Consider the following 19,475-nt stretch of genomic DNA (forward strand, 5'->3'; position numbering starts at 1 on the left):
CGCAATTTTCCATAATGTAGTGGGCATAAATGAAATATAACATAAGCACTTAAACTTTCGATCACCACGAGGTGGCGGTACAGTCACGTGAAAATCAACAGTATTAAATAAGAAAGAGGGTTTATTTCTCAGAGTTGTGTATTGAATGTGACTTTTGTCTTCTTTCTTCCTTTTTAGTAATTAATCTAATAACAACCATTGCATTACAATAATATGGGCAGGCTTCTTAAGATAAATAAGACACCAATTACACTTCAATTATCCTCAGTCTCAAAGACTGATTGTTTTCTATTAAATAATTTTAAATTTGTCTTTTCGTAACACAAAATGTGTTTTAATTAGTGTAACTTAAAAACTACACCATATCCTTGTTCATATGTTAAACTGACGCAGTGCATCTGTTTCCAGTGTGATAATAAGACACGATGTTTATTTTAAAAAGCACTGATAAAAACAATTGGAATTCCGTGAATTCCGTATCAGAAGGGTGCCTATTAATATTTTGAATCTTGATTTTTGTACCTTGCGGAATTTTTTTGTTGTTGCCATAAGTCAAATAAGTGACAAACCCAACATTTTTGAAGGGCCAGGATTAAATGGAAATAATTGAGGTCCGTGAAATCGCCCACAAACTGCACTGTTTATAATGCTTTTCATAATGAATCAGGTTTTGTGTCACTTTGGGTGGATACAAAAACAACAACAATAATACTGTTCTTGTGGGAGAAAGAAAAAAAGAAAGGACGAGAAGAGAAGAACTGCAGTGCTGAACATTTATTGCTAAAGACACTAAACACTTCCAAATTATCCTTTAAAAATAAATCTCTTTAATGGCTTTCTGCAGGAAATCAGCAACAATTTCAGCAACTTCAGAAACAAAATTAAGTGCATGAGTAAAGATTAATTCAGGTACGTGTACGTTATGTATTTTTTCAGTAAAAATGTTGATATTGCTTCTGTGTGTAAAAGGCAGGCATGTAATGAGAGTGTGAACAAGTCCTCACATTATTACTGAACGGTTAAAAAAAAAAGGTCAAAGTTCACTGAAGAGATATTTCTCTGACACAATTTTCACCCAAAGTCACCAAAGATTCTGTTGAAATAAGTCCACCTGAGGGCTGACTTTAGCAGAAACGTTCTCGGCAGTTCTGTCTCTGGTGTTTTGTCACATGACACACGGCTTTACGTCCTGGTAGACGCTTTGGTGATGATGGTGAAGCTGATGATAGTAAGATCCGCCGGTGCTGGGATGGAGAGAAGACATTCCGTTTAGGTTCAAAACGAAATCCTTCCTGTCGCACACAGGAGCTGAGTGGCCGGAGTACCGAGACAGTCCCACTGTAAACACACAGGACACATGAGGTCAAGTCATCAATTCCTTGTATCTGGAATTTTTTTGTGCTTAGTGTCTATATTTTTATTCCAACTGCTGGAAAACATAAAAATAGCATGCGTTTTCATTAATGAGTGCTGTAAGTAAAATGTGTTGGTAGGCCTACCACTCCTTAACAAGATACCCTTTATATAGTGTTTTTAGGTTGGATCTAATGGCTTTATTGATGATTAAGAATCATTTACTCAGTCTTCATAAATCAGTTAGAAGCCATTCATAAGAACATCTTAATTGCAGGTTGCGAAAAATCCTTTGGCTGTTGTTTATCCTTTGTGTTTGGTAATAATGCTACAATATAATGCTAAATAATAAATGTTGGTTATCTGTTAATAGATCGTAGATTTCTTACTTTCTAATTAACCATCAAGTCTGTTTGTTTACAATAGCCCATCAAGTCTGCAGCTGCAAATGCTAAGAAATTGTGGTAACACTTTATGGTTAAAAATGCATTTTGGTGCAGATGATGTGCTGACCTTTTTCAGAGGGCAGATCTGAAATGGATTTTTCACAACTTGGCAACCCAAAAGTTGTTTTTATTAGTAGCTTATCACGGATCTATTAAACAATAGTAAATAATTTATTAACCATTAATAAAGCCATCAGTTACAAATGTAAAACAGTCATATGGGTGCTTTGTTAGGAAGCTGTACCAATTTGTTGTGTCATGTGCATTAAAAGAACAAAATAAAAAGAATTGACACAAAATGAGCAATAAGACATCGACACCCTCCACTGTAATGATGCTGATTACTGTGCTGCTGTGGCTCGTGTTAAAGGCCTTAAAGAAGTTGCATTGAAATGAATAAATAATAATTTCTCCATTGTTGAGAATGTGTTTGTGACAGCGTGTTTAATGCCATTTTCGTTACTTCTTTACTATTGTGTATTGTGCCTATGTTCTATACATTCTACAGCACAGTGGCTCCTAAAGAAAACTTGAGTGAAAATCCAATCAAGGGAAGAAATTGAATTTAAACACTAGGCTATATGTGGCACATACAATTGTGCACGCTTTATACACAATTTTATGATGCATGATAAAAACTGAAACTGAAAAACACAAATTTAAATTTCGCGACGTTAGAATCCGATCAATTAATGTACGTTAGTTTAAGCTTGTCTGAGGTAACTTTACTTTTCGGTGTTTTGCTTATTACATTTCCATAAAGGTTCGCTCAGGTTGGACAGTTGGTTGATATTTTAGTCAAAAACGGATTCGCACGTTCATTTTCTGTACACATTGCTCATAATGCAACTTGATTAAATAAAACAGGCATAGTGAAAATCTAATTTCTATAGATGTATTAATAGTTATACTGTTTAATGTATGTGAAAGTAACAAAATTGTTTTTTACGCAAAGAGGTGACTTGATGTTTGGCTGAGAACTCATCAGTTTAAAGTTTATCGTGAACTTTGATTCTTATGACTCATCGTGGTGCAACAGGTATCAGAAAATATAGGCTAATATATAGCTTATATGTACAGTGATGCTCTACCTGAAATGTCAGAGGAATCTCGTGCATTATGGTGCAGATAGCCTTGATCCAGGGAGTAAGATGGCATTCCCGCGTGCAGAGCAGAAGAAGAGGGGCTGCTTGATGCCAGCGACTGCTGTTTGATGTATGAAGATACACCAGATGAACTCCAGTGTGAGGCTGCATTTGCATAAGGAGACTGACAGTCCAAAGTGCCTACCATCGCTGGGGGAGACTGCAGAGGGCTGCTGCTGCTGTCCGGGCAATAGTCCGCATTGGAGGCCACCTGACATGCGGCCATGTAGGATGACCCGGAGCCCGATGACATATGTGGGACGTGATGTCCCCCTCCGAGTCCCTCGAAGCCACTTGGCACTGTATTACCCATCAAGTCTATGTTGTAGCTGTTATGACATGCTAATGAGCCTGAAGGTGACTGGAAATCATAGTTTTGCGGCAGCATGGACGCACCAAACCCGAGACCATTCATCATCCTGTACATTGGTTTCAAAGCTTGGCATTTCCTACGGAATCCCCGAGGTCTGCGACGAAAGGAGCCCTCCTCGAACATAAACTCACTACTCGGGTCGATGGTCCAGTAGTGCCCCTTGCCTGGTCTACCGAGACCCTTAGGTAGCTTTATAAAACACTCGTTCAGAGACAGGTTGTGTCTGACGGAGTTTTTCCATCCCTGGTATGATCCCCTGAAGAAAGGGAAGCGGGCCTGCAGGAACTGATAGATTTCACTCAAAGTAAGCCTTTTGGACGGAGAACTCTGAATTGCCATCACAATGAGGGCAATATACGAGTAGGGAGGCTTTTCAGGGCGCCTCAAGCCAGAGTTTCCCTTTTTCCATTTGGTTGATGCATTCTGCGCGCTCTCCATCACCGGCTGTGCGCCCAGCGGAGCTGCGTTCAGAGCACCGGCCGCTGGACTGGAGCGCAGAGGATTAGAAGGATCCAAAGGTTGCTTGGTGATCTCGGTCGTCATGGTTGCGCCTCTTTTTGGATCAGTTCACTGCGGGGGCTCTATAACACTTGGATAACTAACTTTTTCTATATTTCAAACGCTATTAAAAGGTTCCCTACTGCGATAATTAAAAAGTCAGTGTCCATCTGCGATGCTCTGCGTGTTTATAACCGTGAAAATCAAGAAACACCAGCCGCTGTTCCTCCTTCCTCTCTCTGTCCATCGCTGGCAATAATCCCACAAGAGAGGGGAAATAAAGCTCCTCGACTTTGCTTGCGCATATCCACTCGGCCAAACACAACTCGACCACCTATCAATTCTTAAATCTCTCTCTGCCCCTCTATCCCCCCAAATCCCTCCAAGAAATCGCCAGGAACTACTCCCTCCCCATCTGGCCAGGATCCAGACTAGAAGCCGGACACAGCGCAGTGGAGTAAGACAAATCTCCTCCCACGACTCACTTTCCAAAACACCTCTGAATACATTGTTCAGACAAATATTTGGCACGATAACGTTCTAAACCACGATGAATAAAGCGACACATTTTGGACAACTTAAAATGATTCCCTTTGTCCTCATGTGTACCTACAAACAGTGACGATGCCTGGTAGTGGTGTTATTTCGTAAAGGTGTATGGGAGAAGGGGTCCTGCAGTGTTCATTTGTTTGGGATCTGTTCAGGGTTAGGGCTCTGACATGAGAGGAAGCATGCTTTTTCCATCAGAGCGTGCCAGCGTGCCACACACAGTGCTCAAGTGTCAGTTTACGTTTTGGAGCCTGGATTACATCCCTGGAGAAATGAATCTATGAGAAACTCTAAATAAAGTCTTAAGGAACGATTCAGATGATGAAATAATCTTATATTCTTTTGTGCAAAGTTTACTACTGTAAATGCCTTTTTTGTGCTCTGGTTGAGTTTTACGCATGTCTGGTGTCATTACAAAGCAAGTCCCCACTATAAGGACGTGAACAAACTTCCCATACACCAGCAAAGTTACAAAACAATCTACCCAGAATATCAGCAACATCAAACCCGTAACCCCCGCTGCGTCCAGGATGCACAGCTGGTTTAAAGGAAATTTACTTTCTAGCCTCAGAAGAATAGGCCTACTTGGAAGACATTTCTTCTTATTGTGGATTCGAGTTGAGTTCGCTCAGGATGCACCATTTGTATAAACCCTTTCCTGCGCATGTGTGGTGACTGAGGCGACAGCTATTTGCAGCGCCAGACAGAAAACATAAATATTGGATGCCCCTATACGGCAGCAGCGAGCTTCATGAACACTGTAAAGTAAATACTTAATACATAAATGTCTTTTTTGCATCATACATTATAGAGGAAACTGATGGCCTACTAATAATATGCTGTATTTTATTTTATTATTGTTGTTGCTGTTATGGTTGTTATTATTGGGCCTATTATTATATGCATTGCAGGCCTACACATGTCCCGTCACTGGGGCAGTTATTTTTTCCGAGTAAAAAAAAAATGGAGAAGAGCCTTCCTTATCAATTAAGTATACATCTCTCACCTTTTACAAAATATGTACAACACAATAGGCTGCAAAGGCCAGTAAGCATGTTACATGAACACACGCCCCGATAATTATTATTGCACTGGCACCTAACAAGTGGTGTCGGTCCTAATTGGGCTCCACGACAACCACTGACTACTGTAATTTAATCTAAAATAATGTTACAACAATAGAAAACGCAGACCATCACTAGTTAGCTTTTTATTTCGTTGTAAAGAGCATTTGTTTTCAAAAGAAAGCGACACAAAAACAGTCAAAGTGCATATTTTCAACGTTTGTTAAACAACAACGTTAATGTTCAGTTCAGTAACATTTACAACAAAAACTGTGTATAAAATATCAAATCTGATGATGCTTTAAGGGGAAATGACCAGAAGTACAATAATACAATAGTGCAAGTGTAACACATTTCCACCACAACAATATCCGGTTCAATTTAACTCCACCAACAATGCACATTGATGATTTTTGATCAACAAATATTTAAAAAAAAAAGAGTCCGCATTTATTTGTGATATCGCAAGTGTGTGAAAGCAGCCCGCAGTCATAGGCGTTTGACACATGCGCAGCACAGGAGTCCGTATGGCAGGGTGACTTGACGTATGAAAATAAGGCAGGTGTATTTGAATGAGGCATCATTAGTTCAGTGTAGCGCGGCCAGGTGAAGGCAGGGTGGAGCGGTAATTGTTCTTTGTGTGAGTCTCTCTTGAAGGGCTTGCTGAGGATGCTGTCTATAGCAAATGAACTAGTAAACTTGACACATGAATCAGTCTTGGTGGTGGGTGCGGACTGCTGAACGCTCTGCGGCTCCTCTGCGTGCTCGGACACCTCTGGCTCCCTGCTGAACTTTTTATCAATGCGCTTTCTTCTGCGCCTGAACACCCCGTCAGCAAAGGTGTATTCGCTGTGAGGATTGAGCATCCAATAATTGTCCTTTCCCCACGGTCTAGACGGGTCCCGGAGCACTTTGAGAAAACAGTCGTTTAAAGACAAGTTGTGTCGAACAGAGTTCCTCCAGCCGGTGTAGCTGCCTCTGAAGAACGGGAACTTTTTCATCAGATAGTCGTTTATTTCCGCCAAAGTCAGACGTCCAGTGGAGGAGTCCCGGATAGCCATGGCGATGAGAGCGATGTATGAGAACGGAGGTTTGGGTCTCCGTGTGTACGGTTTGGACTTGGTGCTGGTGCATGGAGTAACAGGTGGAGGGCTGTGCGCCACGCAGTCCCCATCCGACCCCAGCTCCTCCTCAGCAGAAAGAGGAGAGCGCACACTCCCCTCTGCATCACTGGCCATCTCGAGGTGTTTCATGTTATAGTGGCTTCCACACAACACCTCCAACTTCATGCTTTTTGATGAATTTCCCTCTTTGATAGTGTTGTATAAAACCTATCCAATAAGCTCCCTGCTTAAAGTCCGGACCTTACGTGCGGCAAGCCGCGGAGTGCTTTGAATTGAAGTCCTTGGAGTCCTTTTTAGCTATCATACCTGTGAGAGTACTGAAGCGCGTCTCACCTACAAATATGTGTGAGCAGCAGTTTATAGCCGGTTCACCTCAGGACCAACCCAAGAGGGCGGAGTTAAATTATTTCAAAAGATCTGGAGCATCACATAACATCTTCACATTGCTTGCATAATAGTCTATAATAAAACTATGATCATAATAAATGTTTTACTATGACCCTATAATATAGTATTTAGCAAAGTAATTGATTCTGTTCACTGAAAACACCATTAAATGCAGCTTTATTGCTGTCTCACCTGTGAGATGTGATCTGGCTGACACCATGGGATTATTTCACCTTAGGCAACCAGGTGGCGTATGTTTCCTTTGTATTTGAAAGGTGTGGTGCCTGAAGGTAGCTCAGTATCATTTGTCAATTTCAGGCAGCACTGTAACAGCCAGAAATTATGTGCATCCTAATTATACTGAAAACAATGAAAAAAGAGAAAAGAAGCCCACTGTGTCAGCAGGGTATAGACATTCACGTGCTCTCATATCAAAGCACTCTGCTTTAAAGTGCACTTCAGATGTTCAAGCCAACTTAACAGCCCACATAAAAACCATTGTTACTGTGTTTCTCTCTCTTAAAAACAAATGGATCAGTACCTTCCTGTTGCTCAGTGCCAAAATAGTGGATTCACCTAACAAATTACTTATTGTGATTTATTTTCTTTCTGAATGAACCGCCTTGAGGTTTTGGATGACTTTCGAAGAGGTGCGTGCCACTTGTGATGTGATTCCAAGGAAACAGTGCAATTATGATAACAAGGCCAACAGGCGAACAGACCCATTGAAGATAATTCTGAACTCTATATTATGCCTTTAATAGCTAATGTCAGTGTTTCATCCTCATTTGGTGTCACTCCACAGCCCCAGATACATTCTCCTCCCACTCCCTCCCTCAGGTTCATCTGGCAGTCATGTTGAACCCAACAACCCATTTTTGTATAATTGGTAGTGTTACTTCCTGAAAATTCTCAGACCATATCACTGGTTTCATTAGTTGTGCTGCAACAGTGTCACCAAATAGACAAATGGAAAAATAATATCCTCATACACCACCTGGAAACCTATGTTGACATCACACTAGCCGCTGATATGTTGTTACGGAGACAAGTGGTTGAACTTTCCAAGCTGTTTCTGTGTGTAGGTTGCACATGTTTGTGCTAGTGGGAATGTTTTGATTTTCAGGTAATAATCGGTTTGTGTCGTCTGTGACACCCAATGCAGGGTGAAGTTACTATTTTGAAAGGAGGCATGTCAAGGATGGATTCAGCTCAAAGACCATGTATTCATTCTGGTCACCGCATGTAACAGCTTATGTGCCTGTGTTCTTGTGTACATCAGGATCTGCTTAATAAAACCTTATCTGTTATGGCTTTACAGGTGGAACCAGAGAGAAGCATATGTGTGCCTCATATATTACCAAATAATAAAGGATAAACACCAGCCACTGACCCAACCCAAAATGTGACCTTAATAAAGGCTTATGGCATTAGTAATTAATTTATTGATCATTAATTAAGCCATTAGTAAAAACATATAAGCCCTTTAATAGACAGTGGTACTGAAAAAGTATGTTGGTGTTGAATGATTTTATTTCCTTTTTTATGACATGTATCTATGTATCTATCTACAACAAACAGTGAATTTGCTTGCTTAACTTACTTTACTTACTACTACAAATATAGTATAAAAATATAGGCCACAAGTATTGTATACAAGTATATTTGTGAAAGCTCAAATGCTTGGCAGGTATTTTAACCTTGGACAATAGATTTAAAAAACATTCTCCCCTAGTTTAAATGTGTGTCTATGTACTTACATTTTCCTCAGTCAATGACACACTGCCATAAATCATTTTAAAAGTACAGGCTCTTGTTGTCTCATTTAAGAGCACATTAGATTACACTGTGGTGTGGTGCCTTTCTGCAGACACTAGATCAGATACGAGTTTTCATCAACTTGTGTGTCCTTACGTTGAATAATTCCTCAGTCGTGCCTCAGCTTTATATAACAGATTTTGCTAATGCAAAGAGTTTGTGGTGAAATTATGATGCGCAGTAGGTATGGAAAGAAGAGATGAGACAATGAAGACAAAGCCTTCAAAACACTCGAGATATGTTTGCTTTTTGTGTGCATGTGTCCATCAAACAAAACACACTGTTCATGTGAGTAAGCTGTTGTCAAGGTAGTGACATACTGTTGAGCATATACAAGTCTGCCATAATGAGTTAATGAAATTAAAACAGCGCTAAGTGTTGTAAATAGAGCTTTACTTCTGGTCCCAGTGGTTCTTTGCAAGCTGGTTTGTGTATTTTCTTTACATCAAGCAAACAGTGTGAATTTACAGTATGTCAAATCAGACATGTCTCTAAAAAAAATAATAAATAAATAAAAGAATACATATTGAACATGATTGAACTATATATTGATTCTTTGCTATACTGATGTACTTTTTCATTTATGTATTTTATATATATTTCAGTTAATAAAATATAATTCTGTTTAAATGTTTTTAGATATAATATTCATTAGGAGATAATTGAAATATCTTATATATTTAAACCCTGCTTAGCATTTCAGTAATGTATACTGTTGCTGCAAATTCCACAAGACGTTTAAAAATAACCCTGTGAAGATGTCAACCTGATGAGGATTTACAGTCAGTTTCTCTCTCTCTCTCTCTCTCTCTCAATTCAATTCAACTGGGCTTTATTGGCATGGGAAACAGATGTTAACATTGCCAAAGCATGTGTAAAATAAATACATACATAAACAGAAGAATTGTGATATTAAAATATATACAGATAAGTAAGATAAGATAATAATAATAATAATAATAATAATAATAATAATAATAAACTGTAGACTTGCAGTTAAAATACAAATACAAAAAGTGGAAACTACAACACTGCAACATTTTTTTAATGAATGTGCATGTGTAGGTCATTCACTGTCCTTCAGGTTGTGGCATATTGATACTCCTTCTCCTAGGAGTATTTTTAATTTTGAGAGTTCATTTAGCGCTTTGAAATTTGAGATTACAGAGGTGAACTTGTTAAAGTAAATGTTCCTTATTTCATTCAATGTTGTACATTGTAGGAGGAAGTGCATCTCTGTCTCCACCTCATCTGTCGAACAGTGACCACATATTCTGTTTTATTTTGGTTGCCAACAAAAAGCATTTGCATGCGAGGCAGCAGCTAATTGGAGATTTTCAGATGTTTTGCAGATTATGTTGCCGAGAGCGTAAAGATCACAGAGTGGCTTCAGAGTTGGGGATGTATTCAAAGGTTCAAAATAGAAAGAGTTTCATGTTGATTCCAAGCATTACTTCACGCTATTTATGGCAGCTGTGTGTTTATTATCATTGTACAATACATCCCACCTCAAAATATTTCATCAGCCACTAATTATAGTATTTTGACAGCTCTGTTTTGAAACCATGTTACCAGTGTCTCACTATTTAACTGGAGCATTATGGTTTTGCACAAACATGTGCGTGTTCTTAGTCATCAGTCATCAGTCTTTTTCTTCATGTATATTTGGCTCCACATGTTTCTTCATGTAGATCTGGTCCCACCCTCTGAATGCATACATTCTGTCTTTTCAATGGTAAGCACCTAATGTCATCTTATTTACCCTTTTATGTGCTTAAATATAAGTGATCTGTGAGCCACACATTTAAAGATGACAGTAAACAAAGTTCTCTCATGTCTCCTGATAAGAGAAGCAGAAATAAAAGGAGGACTGAAAGCAGGCCCCTGCATGTTGCTGGTTTGGAAAGTTTCTATTTTGGTCTTGTCACTTCAGAGGTAAAGCGAATGAGCTGCAAAACAAATAAGGGGGGGGGGAATTCCAAGCAAGAGAGGTTATCCACAGGTGGAGAAGTATAGAAATGTAAGCTTTTTTCCCTACTGCACTTATGTTCTTAGCATGTGGGGACCACTTCAGAAACCAGAATTACAGTATAATGTCAAAGACTCAAAATAAGACTAGAACTCCCTGTAGATGTGCAACATATATTTTCCTGCTCTATGTTTCTATACTTTTCATCATGTCTTAGTTGGTCAACTATTGTTGTTTTTGCATATCCTGCCTATATTTTCCAACCATACATTTTTACATATGGTCTAGTATTAGTACTCAGTTATGTTAACCCAGCTTCTCCATTCTTTTTAGAATGTTTTGTCTGTTTAGCATCATTTATATGTATATCTGGGTCTAAGTTTTATAGGCCAGGTAGCTGTTAGGTACTGGAGATTGGTTTGGTGTAAAAGTAGAGATGTGTACTTCATGCAAACCATCTGTGTGAGTACACCACTTAACACCTCTCTCATGTTTAGACAAAAAAAGGGGGAATGGGATAAACACTGCCGAAGACACCAAGGGTGGGGTTGACATAGGTATGTAGTTCAGCTAGCAAATGGGGGAAACAGTTTCCACAGTGAATGGGGGTTTAACAGTGTGAGTGATCCTTCTATTTATTCTCTGCAGGGTTCTGGGCACTGAGGTGTGTGTTGAGGCCTAGCGTGTAAGCGGACAGAGTCTAATAAGCTGTTATAGACAAGCAGCAGGGCTACAAACAGTCAACATCATCGCACTATAGTAGCGAGAATGGCCAGATAAATATGTCAATCTGAGTATGTATGGCAGGCATTCGAGTAACTTACTAGGTGGCTCAACTGTTCAGTTCTATAATTTTTTGCACTCTTTGAATTTGAATCAAAAATGCGGAGTCACTACAATTTTGACAGAAATGGTTCCCTACTTTTCACTTCATTTTAGTTAAAAAATAAAATAAAATACACCTTCACCCTATGCACCAAACTCCAAACTTATATTTTACAACAAACCATTTTGCAGTGTCACATTTTAACCTCGTGAAATAAATACAAAAATGCATCGTAAATGTTATCCACATGTTAATTCAGCTGTTCAACATTTATCATCTCTCCCGCTCTCACAGTTTAGACACAATGTCCCAGGGAGAAACATAAAATGAACACTTATGATTTGATTACAGTGTAGGTTTAATCATTACAGATATTCAGAGTCTTACAGCTTAATCTTAGGTTACGTGCTGTCTTTGTACTGTGGATATGTTGTTTTCTATGAGGTTTCCGTGTACATATCTGTGCTTTCAAGCAAGGAGATACAGTTTTTAGTCATGGAATCTGATGATTTTTTTCTTTAAAAACACCAACCAGGCAGGTTATTTCTGTAAAGTAACAGGAGTAAGATGAACCAAAGGGCGACTTTATATTAGAAAATGAAAGATTTTAAACTATTACTGTTAATCACATACTTAAGAATATATAGCCTACATATCTGAACCCCTCTAAACAACTGCAATATTCTCAAATGTCACCAGATCAAATGTAATCACATTGCTAAATAATTTGTAATTTTATTATTCACTATATTTTTCTCGTGAACTGACATACAGTGTACAGAAATGAGTAAACCGAGGACTTTTTTTAAATATACAATCATTTATATAGTTAAGTCAATGATTAGCCATTATGTTTAATCATAAAGGTCTGCTATCATATATGATTTTGTTTACTAGGAGGGACATCAGGTTCATCATCACCTGCAAATGACCTCCGTCTGTCTTCAGTGGGACAGTCTTGATACATTTTTGTTGCCATCTCTTTTCGTGCCCAAAGCTTCAGAACATGGCACCACCTAACTAAAATAGAAACAATTCAAAGCTGTAAACAAGCAAAGGCATGTTCTCTCTTTTCGTCTTGTGTGCATTACTTGTTGTCATAGCAACGGGTAAATTCTGTCAAATTCAATCACATGAAATACAAAGGTTCAAAAAAGGGAGCTAAAGCCATGTGCAACCGCAGTGATCAAAGCACGACTGCAAGACAAGCTTAAGTTTGGAATTAAAATCAAGGTAACTGGGCGGATCTTTACACTGAGTCAGCGCCTTGTGTAAACTGAATTATACATTATACAAATAATACATTTATGAATGTGTTTACCCAAATTAAACTTAATTTCTTTGACATTAGTTTGCTCCACACCCTGTTTTATTAAAAGACATCAATGGATCTTCCTGCTCATCTGTTTGTTCTCCCTTGTTTGCATGTTACTGGTCAGATGTTGATCCTGCCATGTCAGCAGTTACTGGGAACCAGCAGGAAGTTGAGCTTTAGTTAAACTTCTGAAACAGCTGAACAATTTGCCTTTATTCCCCCTCTGATCATGGCGACTTATACAAAAGCTGGTTATATTCAAACTGACATCCCAGCTACCCAGAGGAACAAATACGAAGCAGACACTGTAAACATTATGACATTCCTGATAATGATTGGAAACTAAAAGACCTGCAGAATTTTATTTCTTGAATGCAGGACGTCATTACTTCAATGTATAATATTTCACATAATCTGTACATTTGTCCTGAATTAGTTTAGACAATTATGCAATGTGTGGACACACTAGGAACACATGCCTGGATCATTTGCGTGTCACACTAATTTTGTTTTTTTGGGATATCCAGAAAACCAAAGCATGCTTTCTAGAGTAGTTCCACATGGTTTTCTGACAAACTGCAATATGATGGACTTATTTAGAGAAAAAGATTATATAATATAATATAATGGAAATCCTCTAAAAGAAATATGCTTATGAAAGTAGCTTTGGTAATGGGATAAGTGACACCAAAGCAAAACATACACACTCAAACTATAATAATCTCGAATCATTACCAGATCCAAGCTAGCAATGATGTAAATATAAATAGCATTAAATGCATCTACGTGGTAACTGTGATGCCTCTAATTGAGAACAAGCCATTAAACTTTGGCTCCTGATTATGTGTATTTTTCACTTGTCCATTATCTCTGGATGGTAGCAAAGGAAAGTCAGGTTTTAAATGTGACCTATATGTATCACAGTAGCTTTAACACTGTTTTAGAGTAAGTGTGACTTTTTCTCCTTGTTACAAACAAGTTTGTATGCTAGTATGACTACTGACCAGAAGTCTACAGCTTTTATCTGCAGGGACAACAGTTGCGTGAGGCCATGCTCTGCTGCCCTGTACCTAAACATTTAAGGCTGCTTTCGTAAATAGACATGTGGGAACTTGATGGGAATTCTGATACCATCAACAAGTTTTACACACTGACTACTTTAGTAGCCTCAGTGCAACATCATCTCAAGCTTATAGTGACACAAAACGTGGATTTTGATATTCTCAAATCATGTAACATAGATCAAACACCACAGGAAAGATTTGTCAGAATTCTTACCAACCCTGCAACATCATTTATCTGCTATTCATTTAATGTGTTCAAACCAAAAGATCCTGACACTTTGCGTGCATTAACCAGGAAAAATTACTATTTACAGCAAACTGTTAAAAAAAGACTCTAAAAGCTGTTAGCAGTGTTTAGCCTGCCCTAACCGTGCCCAACTTGTTTTGCCAGCCTTCAGGCCTTCAGGCCTCTATCGTGCATGCAGGGGAAAAAAATCTGTATGATGGGATCCCCTTCAGGTGAAGTATGCTTAGATAATATCTCCATTACTACGTCTACAGGACCTGTTTGGGTTATTTTCAAATGAAAGAAAAGAAGACGAGGGGGGGGGGGAGGCTCACAGCATAGACAACAAAGGGCCCTGCGTGCAAATGGGAGGAGGAACTCCCTTTAGGTGAGTGCTTGTAAAACGTTGGCTTTGCACGAAACCAACGCAGGTTTACCAGCACACACCTGATTTACACCTACTCAGATAGGAGTCAATCAGAGGGCAAATACCATCTTGAAGAAGATTTAATGTCCTGTGGATCCAGGGTAATCATAATCTTTATCCTCCTTATTTATTTTTAGTGTTTGGTTGCCATATTATATATTTGTTGCTTTTGTTACCAGGGTTGTGTTTCCTAATTGAATTGCCCCGTCTCTATAAAACACCACAAGGCAACATAGATGTTAAAAATATTTACTACCACGTATCAAGCTACAGACCAGTAACCCCACTCCATTATGTGCTTGTGCTTGTTTACAACAGCAGGTCTTTGTCTGTGATCACAGCAGAACTTTGTAGTCCTTGTTCCCCATGACAAAACTACATTTTGGATGTAAATGAATGAGGCTATTTAGATCTTTTGTGCTTAAAGCAAAATAAAAGCAACGTCTGTTTCTCGTGTGGTCTCTGCTGGATTCCATAAACACATCTCCCAGGTGGTCTAAATGTGTATGTGTATGTGTGTGTGTGTGTGGATTTGTCCCTGCATGTGTTTGTGTCTGTTTCTGGTGTGTTTAAGAGGGAAGAGAGAGAGAAAACCAGCGCTCGCGTGGAGGACAGCCAAGCTCTTATGGATGGCGGCGCGCTCAGCAGAGCCAAATGCAATCTGACAGCTGAGTTTAATGATATTTATTTCCAAGCCACACGCTTCCAGACCTGTTCTGGATCTGTTCTCCCGGCTGGACCTCGGCTCAGCACAATGCCTCAAGCCTGGTGTGAATTTACTCGTAATGTCTGTGAATGGGGAATGTTTACAGCATGTTTGATTAGTGTGTGTATGGAGTAGCATGTGGGCACGCATTGCCATCGGTATGTGTACCGACTCCCTTTACTCTCTCTATAAGTGTGCTTGCACACATGCTGACAGCAATAATGGATCTTCTATGACAGTTTGGATACACAGAAACTCTCCTGAAGGTGAATTAGCCAGCTCCTACCTGCCATCCCAAGAAGGTTAACAATCTCAGCTGCAGTCCACACATCTCTGTTCCTTCAGCCCCACCTCAGAGCATCAGGTCAACGCTCTGTTCAGCGTTGGCTCAAAACCAGGCTGAAGCTGCAACACCAGCTACCATTTTCTTGCTAGCTGCATGGCTCTAGGGATGGAAATGTCAGTCAGTCCACCACTTGGAATATCTCAACTGTTGAATGGGTTGCTATAAACATTTTCTATAGACATCCATGGTCCCCAGAGGATGAATCCTAGTGACTTATTTCTGTGACTTTCAAATGGGGCCACCATGAGGTATGAGGTTAATATTTGTTAATATGTTAGTATGCTAATATGCTAAACTAAGATGGTGAACATGATAAACATTACCTTATACATTGTGAGTATGTTAGCATGATAATGTTTGCATTTAGCTCAAAGCACCTGTGCCTAAGTACAGCCTCACAGAGCCGCTAGCATGGTTCTTGTTCCAAAATGAACAACTTATTTTAGGTTCAACTTAAGAGGTAGTATTTCTCTGAAATTCCAAATCTGAAAATCATCCTCCCGGAAAAGTGATATTTCAGTGGAAACACAAACACTTTATGGGTTTGCATTTTTAAGAGTCAATTCAAAGCAAACCAATGTTTGAGTTATATGTTGTTTAGTCATAACCTCAGGGATATTCACCATAATGCGATCATTCAAACAATTCCCTGTTTTATAACTAATGTAATTATATGAATTGTGCTGAGGGATTTTTTTTTTGTTCAAGTGGAAACATAACTGTGCCATCTTAACTTGGCATTTACATTGAAATTTAAGTTGTGTACAAAGTATCATTGGCCTACATCCGTAAACTGACACATGGCGTACAATAGCACCATTACCTCATAGCCTTACAGATTTATGATCTCGATTTGTACGCACAAGTTTAAATACACACGCTGCGTTAACTATCAGCGGAACAAAGGCAATCATAGTTTGTGTCATTGCATATAAAATAATAAATATATGGGTGTGTAGGTGTTTTTAAGCTTGTTGCGTTGATGTAAAGTGCATTTTAGGGTTTTGTGTGTCATAAAGCCCATGGTTTTAGCACTGCTTAACCTTAATATTTTGTAAGTGAGCTCTACAATCAGTTGTCATGTCATAAGCACGTTAATGTTTACGTTATGTTAGTTTTCAGACATTTAGAGAAATCTCCAGATCCCATTTTACTTTGTGTGCCACCTGATAGAATTTCATTGGTAGTCTGCAGAGTTTCTTTATGCCACAAGAAAATTTGTTGTACTTAACAAAACAGGAATAAAATTCATAGTAAAATGGGGTTAACTTTGTACATTTTCCGACAGACAGTCTCTCCTGGAAGGCATTCATAGTGCTGCACTCGGTACACACAAAAAGTGACAATTGTGTAAAAAATGAAAAACCCTGGCACCTTTCTCACCTCTGCACTGCTGGCCAAACCATTCGACAAGCATTTCTGGTGGAGCATAGTAGCAGCTTAAAACTGTAGCTGCTAAATGGAATAAGAAAAGTATATATATCACAGTGTTATCATATTGGGCCTTATAAGTTCGAATTAATGATACATTTGTCTTTCAACCACAGTGACAGCAGCTGTGATTCCATGTAAGGACTCAAAGAAATAAAGATTCCCTCTAAAAACAGCCCTGAGTTGTTTGTGTACGCTGAAGTTTGCCGAAGAGTCAGTATGAGGTAGGTAACACAAATATTTGCAAGAGTTATCATTACAAATTGAGTATAGAAAGATAATGCAACGTATTTCTGATTTTTTTAATGCAGTAACTTCACACCCAATAGTAGCTTGATCCAAATAAATGTGGCTGTATTCCTGCCCTTAAAGAAATCCTCGCAGTCTGGTAATGAAGGGTTTTAATAAAAACACAAAGTCAGTAGCTGTTCATTCTAAAACATAAATGTGACATGTAAAACGTAAATCAGGATGAAAGTTCAACACAATAACAATTCTAAAGAACTGAGGAATAAAACTACTACTACTTTTTAGAGCAGGACATGATTCATCTTTAAGAACCACATACTTCTGCCTACCAAGAAATGAATTCATTCGGAGCCAAGGATATTTTCACTCTTCCGCAAAGCAAGTATGCATCTTGTTGTGTGGTGTGTCTACAATGAGGAGAATGTAAACTGTGCTTGAAATGTGATCTCTTCTCTTGTAACCTTCCTAGATTTAGAGATCTGAGAGAGATTAAAGCCACATGCACAGTGTTTGAAGTCATCAGCAGTGATTGCTCCCCTTTAAAAGCTGGTTTCACCAGAGTTATGACTGCTAATTAATAATTCCCTACATTTTAAATGAGTTATACCTGAGGCCATAGCAACAGCTCATGATTTTTTTTGTTTCCTACAGTTGACTAGCAGTTGCATCCAAAAGGTTAAGCTGTTAAGCCATCTGGGCAATATTTACAATATATAATAGTATTATTAAGCAAAGAAAAACACGTTTTATTTCAGTTTTAACTTTTAATTCAGGGTTTCACGTGTAAGTCCCTTTAGATTAGATTTAGATTGTTTATCCGGTTGGAAAGCGACGTCGGCAGCACTGCAGTGAAACCAGACCGACGGTTAGAGAACAGATGTTGCCAGATTTCACGAGAGGGTGTGGTTGAGACAGAGACAGTCTCGATCAAAGTTAACTGTCTCATGATTTGTCTGTCTAAAAAATGCCATTTTAGTGTAGTGTAAAATGTTCGGAAAATATGTGGCTTGTGAAAAATGGGTCCGATATTTACTTTGACTTGGGGGCGAAAGAATATGTCATATGCTCATGTTCACGATAAACCCACGTGACACAGATACAGGAAATGGCTCTCAAGTGAGCAGTCTCTTCTAAATCGTCTCTAGCATTTACCTAGCTGGATTTGCGAGATCATGCGAGAATCCTTCAAGCTATGTGTTTGTGCCCTAACCACCATGGTTCGGACCAATCAGTGTCCTACAAAGAACTACATGCAGCTACGGCTGTGGTTTAGGTGTGATGACAGCGAGAGGCAAAGTGACAAAAACAACAATGGCGGCTCCTAAAGAGGTTGGCGTAGATGCTGCTATAGCATCAGTTACATCAGAACTGTAGAGTATTTCTTCATTGAAAGAAGAGAAAAGAACGGCACTGAAGGCAGATGTTTTCGCTCTTCTCCCGACTGGCTTCGCCTCTCCTACTACGTCATATGGTTCATTGATCTAATTGGTTGAAGTTAGCCCGATAGACAGTGATAGACAGATGGTTCATCCAATCACCTACCAAGTATTTTTTGAAAGTGCCTGCCCTTTCCCAAACAGTTTCCAAGGATGGCTTCTCAGACATTTCTATGTAACAAACCATCTGGCACATCAGGTTAGGGCAGTATGGCTTTCTAAGAAAAAAAAAGAAACCTTGCAAGGACAAACTTGTGCAATCATCCAATCAGCCCATGCCATTAAGGTGCGTGAGAGACTCTGCTCCACCCCATTTCATGAATCATTCCTCATCTATCTGATCAGTAACATCAGATCAAAAAACAAATCAGTTGTCTATATAAACATTCCTGATTATGACTGGTGACCATTCATGATTGAAAATGAGCCAAGTCTATGCATGATTCATGTGGGTAAGGCTCAAACCAGATGACAGAATGATTCGAATTGCACCCAGAATCTGGTGAGCTGGAATCCAACCAGTGTAAATAGAAAGGTCAAGTCTCTTGTGACCTTTTCAGATCTCCTCAGTGCTGCAGTGTATCTGGAGAATCAAGGTTTCTCAACAAAGGCCTGTACTGATGCTAGTGTTTAAATTTGCATAATTTTCTTAAAAGTACTACTGAGGCATTCACTCACCATTTAGAGAGAGTTCATTGTTATCTGCCATGAAACATGTAAAAC

The 19,475-nt window shown here is 39.0% G+C and overlaps 2 protein-coding genes and 1 long non-coding RNA gene across 4 annotated transcripts in view; 1 reads left to right on the forward strand and 2 right to left on the reverse strand.

Moving 5' to 3' along the window:
• Positions 1-759: 759 nt before the first annotated feature.
• foxf2a (forkhead box F2a) overlaps positions 760-19,475 on the reverse strand; it is a 31,236-nt gene continuing 12,520 nt past the window's right edge. The window contains exons 1-2 of one of the 2 annotated variants that reach the window (XM_044220598.1): positions 2,891-4,843; positions 760-1,338 (exon numbers count right to left, since the gene is read on the reverse strand). In XM_044220598.1, the coding sequence (XP_044076533.1) occupies positions 1,166-1,338; positions 2,891-3,860 (1,143 nt within the window). In that variant the 5' untranslated portion in view covers positions 3,861-4,843 and the 3' untranslated portion in view covers positions 760-1,165. Of the gene's footprint in view, positions 1,339-2,890; positions 4,844-19,475 lie in introns of those variants that run through there. The other variant, XR_006380541.1, reaches the window with a different exon arrangement.
• On the reverse strand, positions 5,560-6,967 carry foxq1a (forkhead box Q1a). The gene has a single exon (XM_044220599.1). It carries the CDS (start codon positions 6,715-6,717, stop codon positions 5,857-5,859), a length of 861 nt encoding a protein of 286 aa, XP_044076534.1. The 5' UTR covers positions 6,718-6,967; the 3' UTR covers positions 5,560-5,856.
• On the forward strand, positions 13,980-17,240 carry LOC122887411. Its single transcript, XR_006380542.1, has 2 exons — positions 13,980-14,685; positions 15,159-17,240. It is a non-coding gene; the product is annotated as an uncharacterized LOC122887411 (long non-coding RNA).

This window comes from Siniperca chuatsi, linkage group LG13, assembly GCF_020085105.1.
Source record: "Siniperca chuatsi isolate FFG_IHB_CAS linkage group LG13, ASM2008510v1, whole genome shotgun sequence".
Taxonomy (NCBI): Eukaryota; Metazoa; Chordata; class Actinopteri; order Centrarchiformes; family Sinipercidae; genus Siniperca; species Siniperca chuatsi.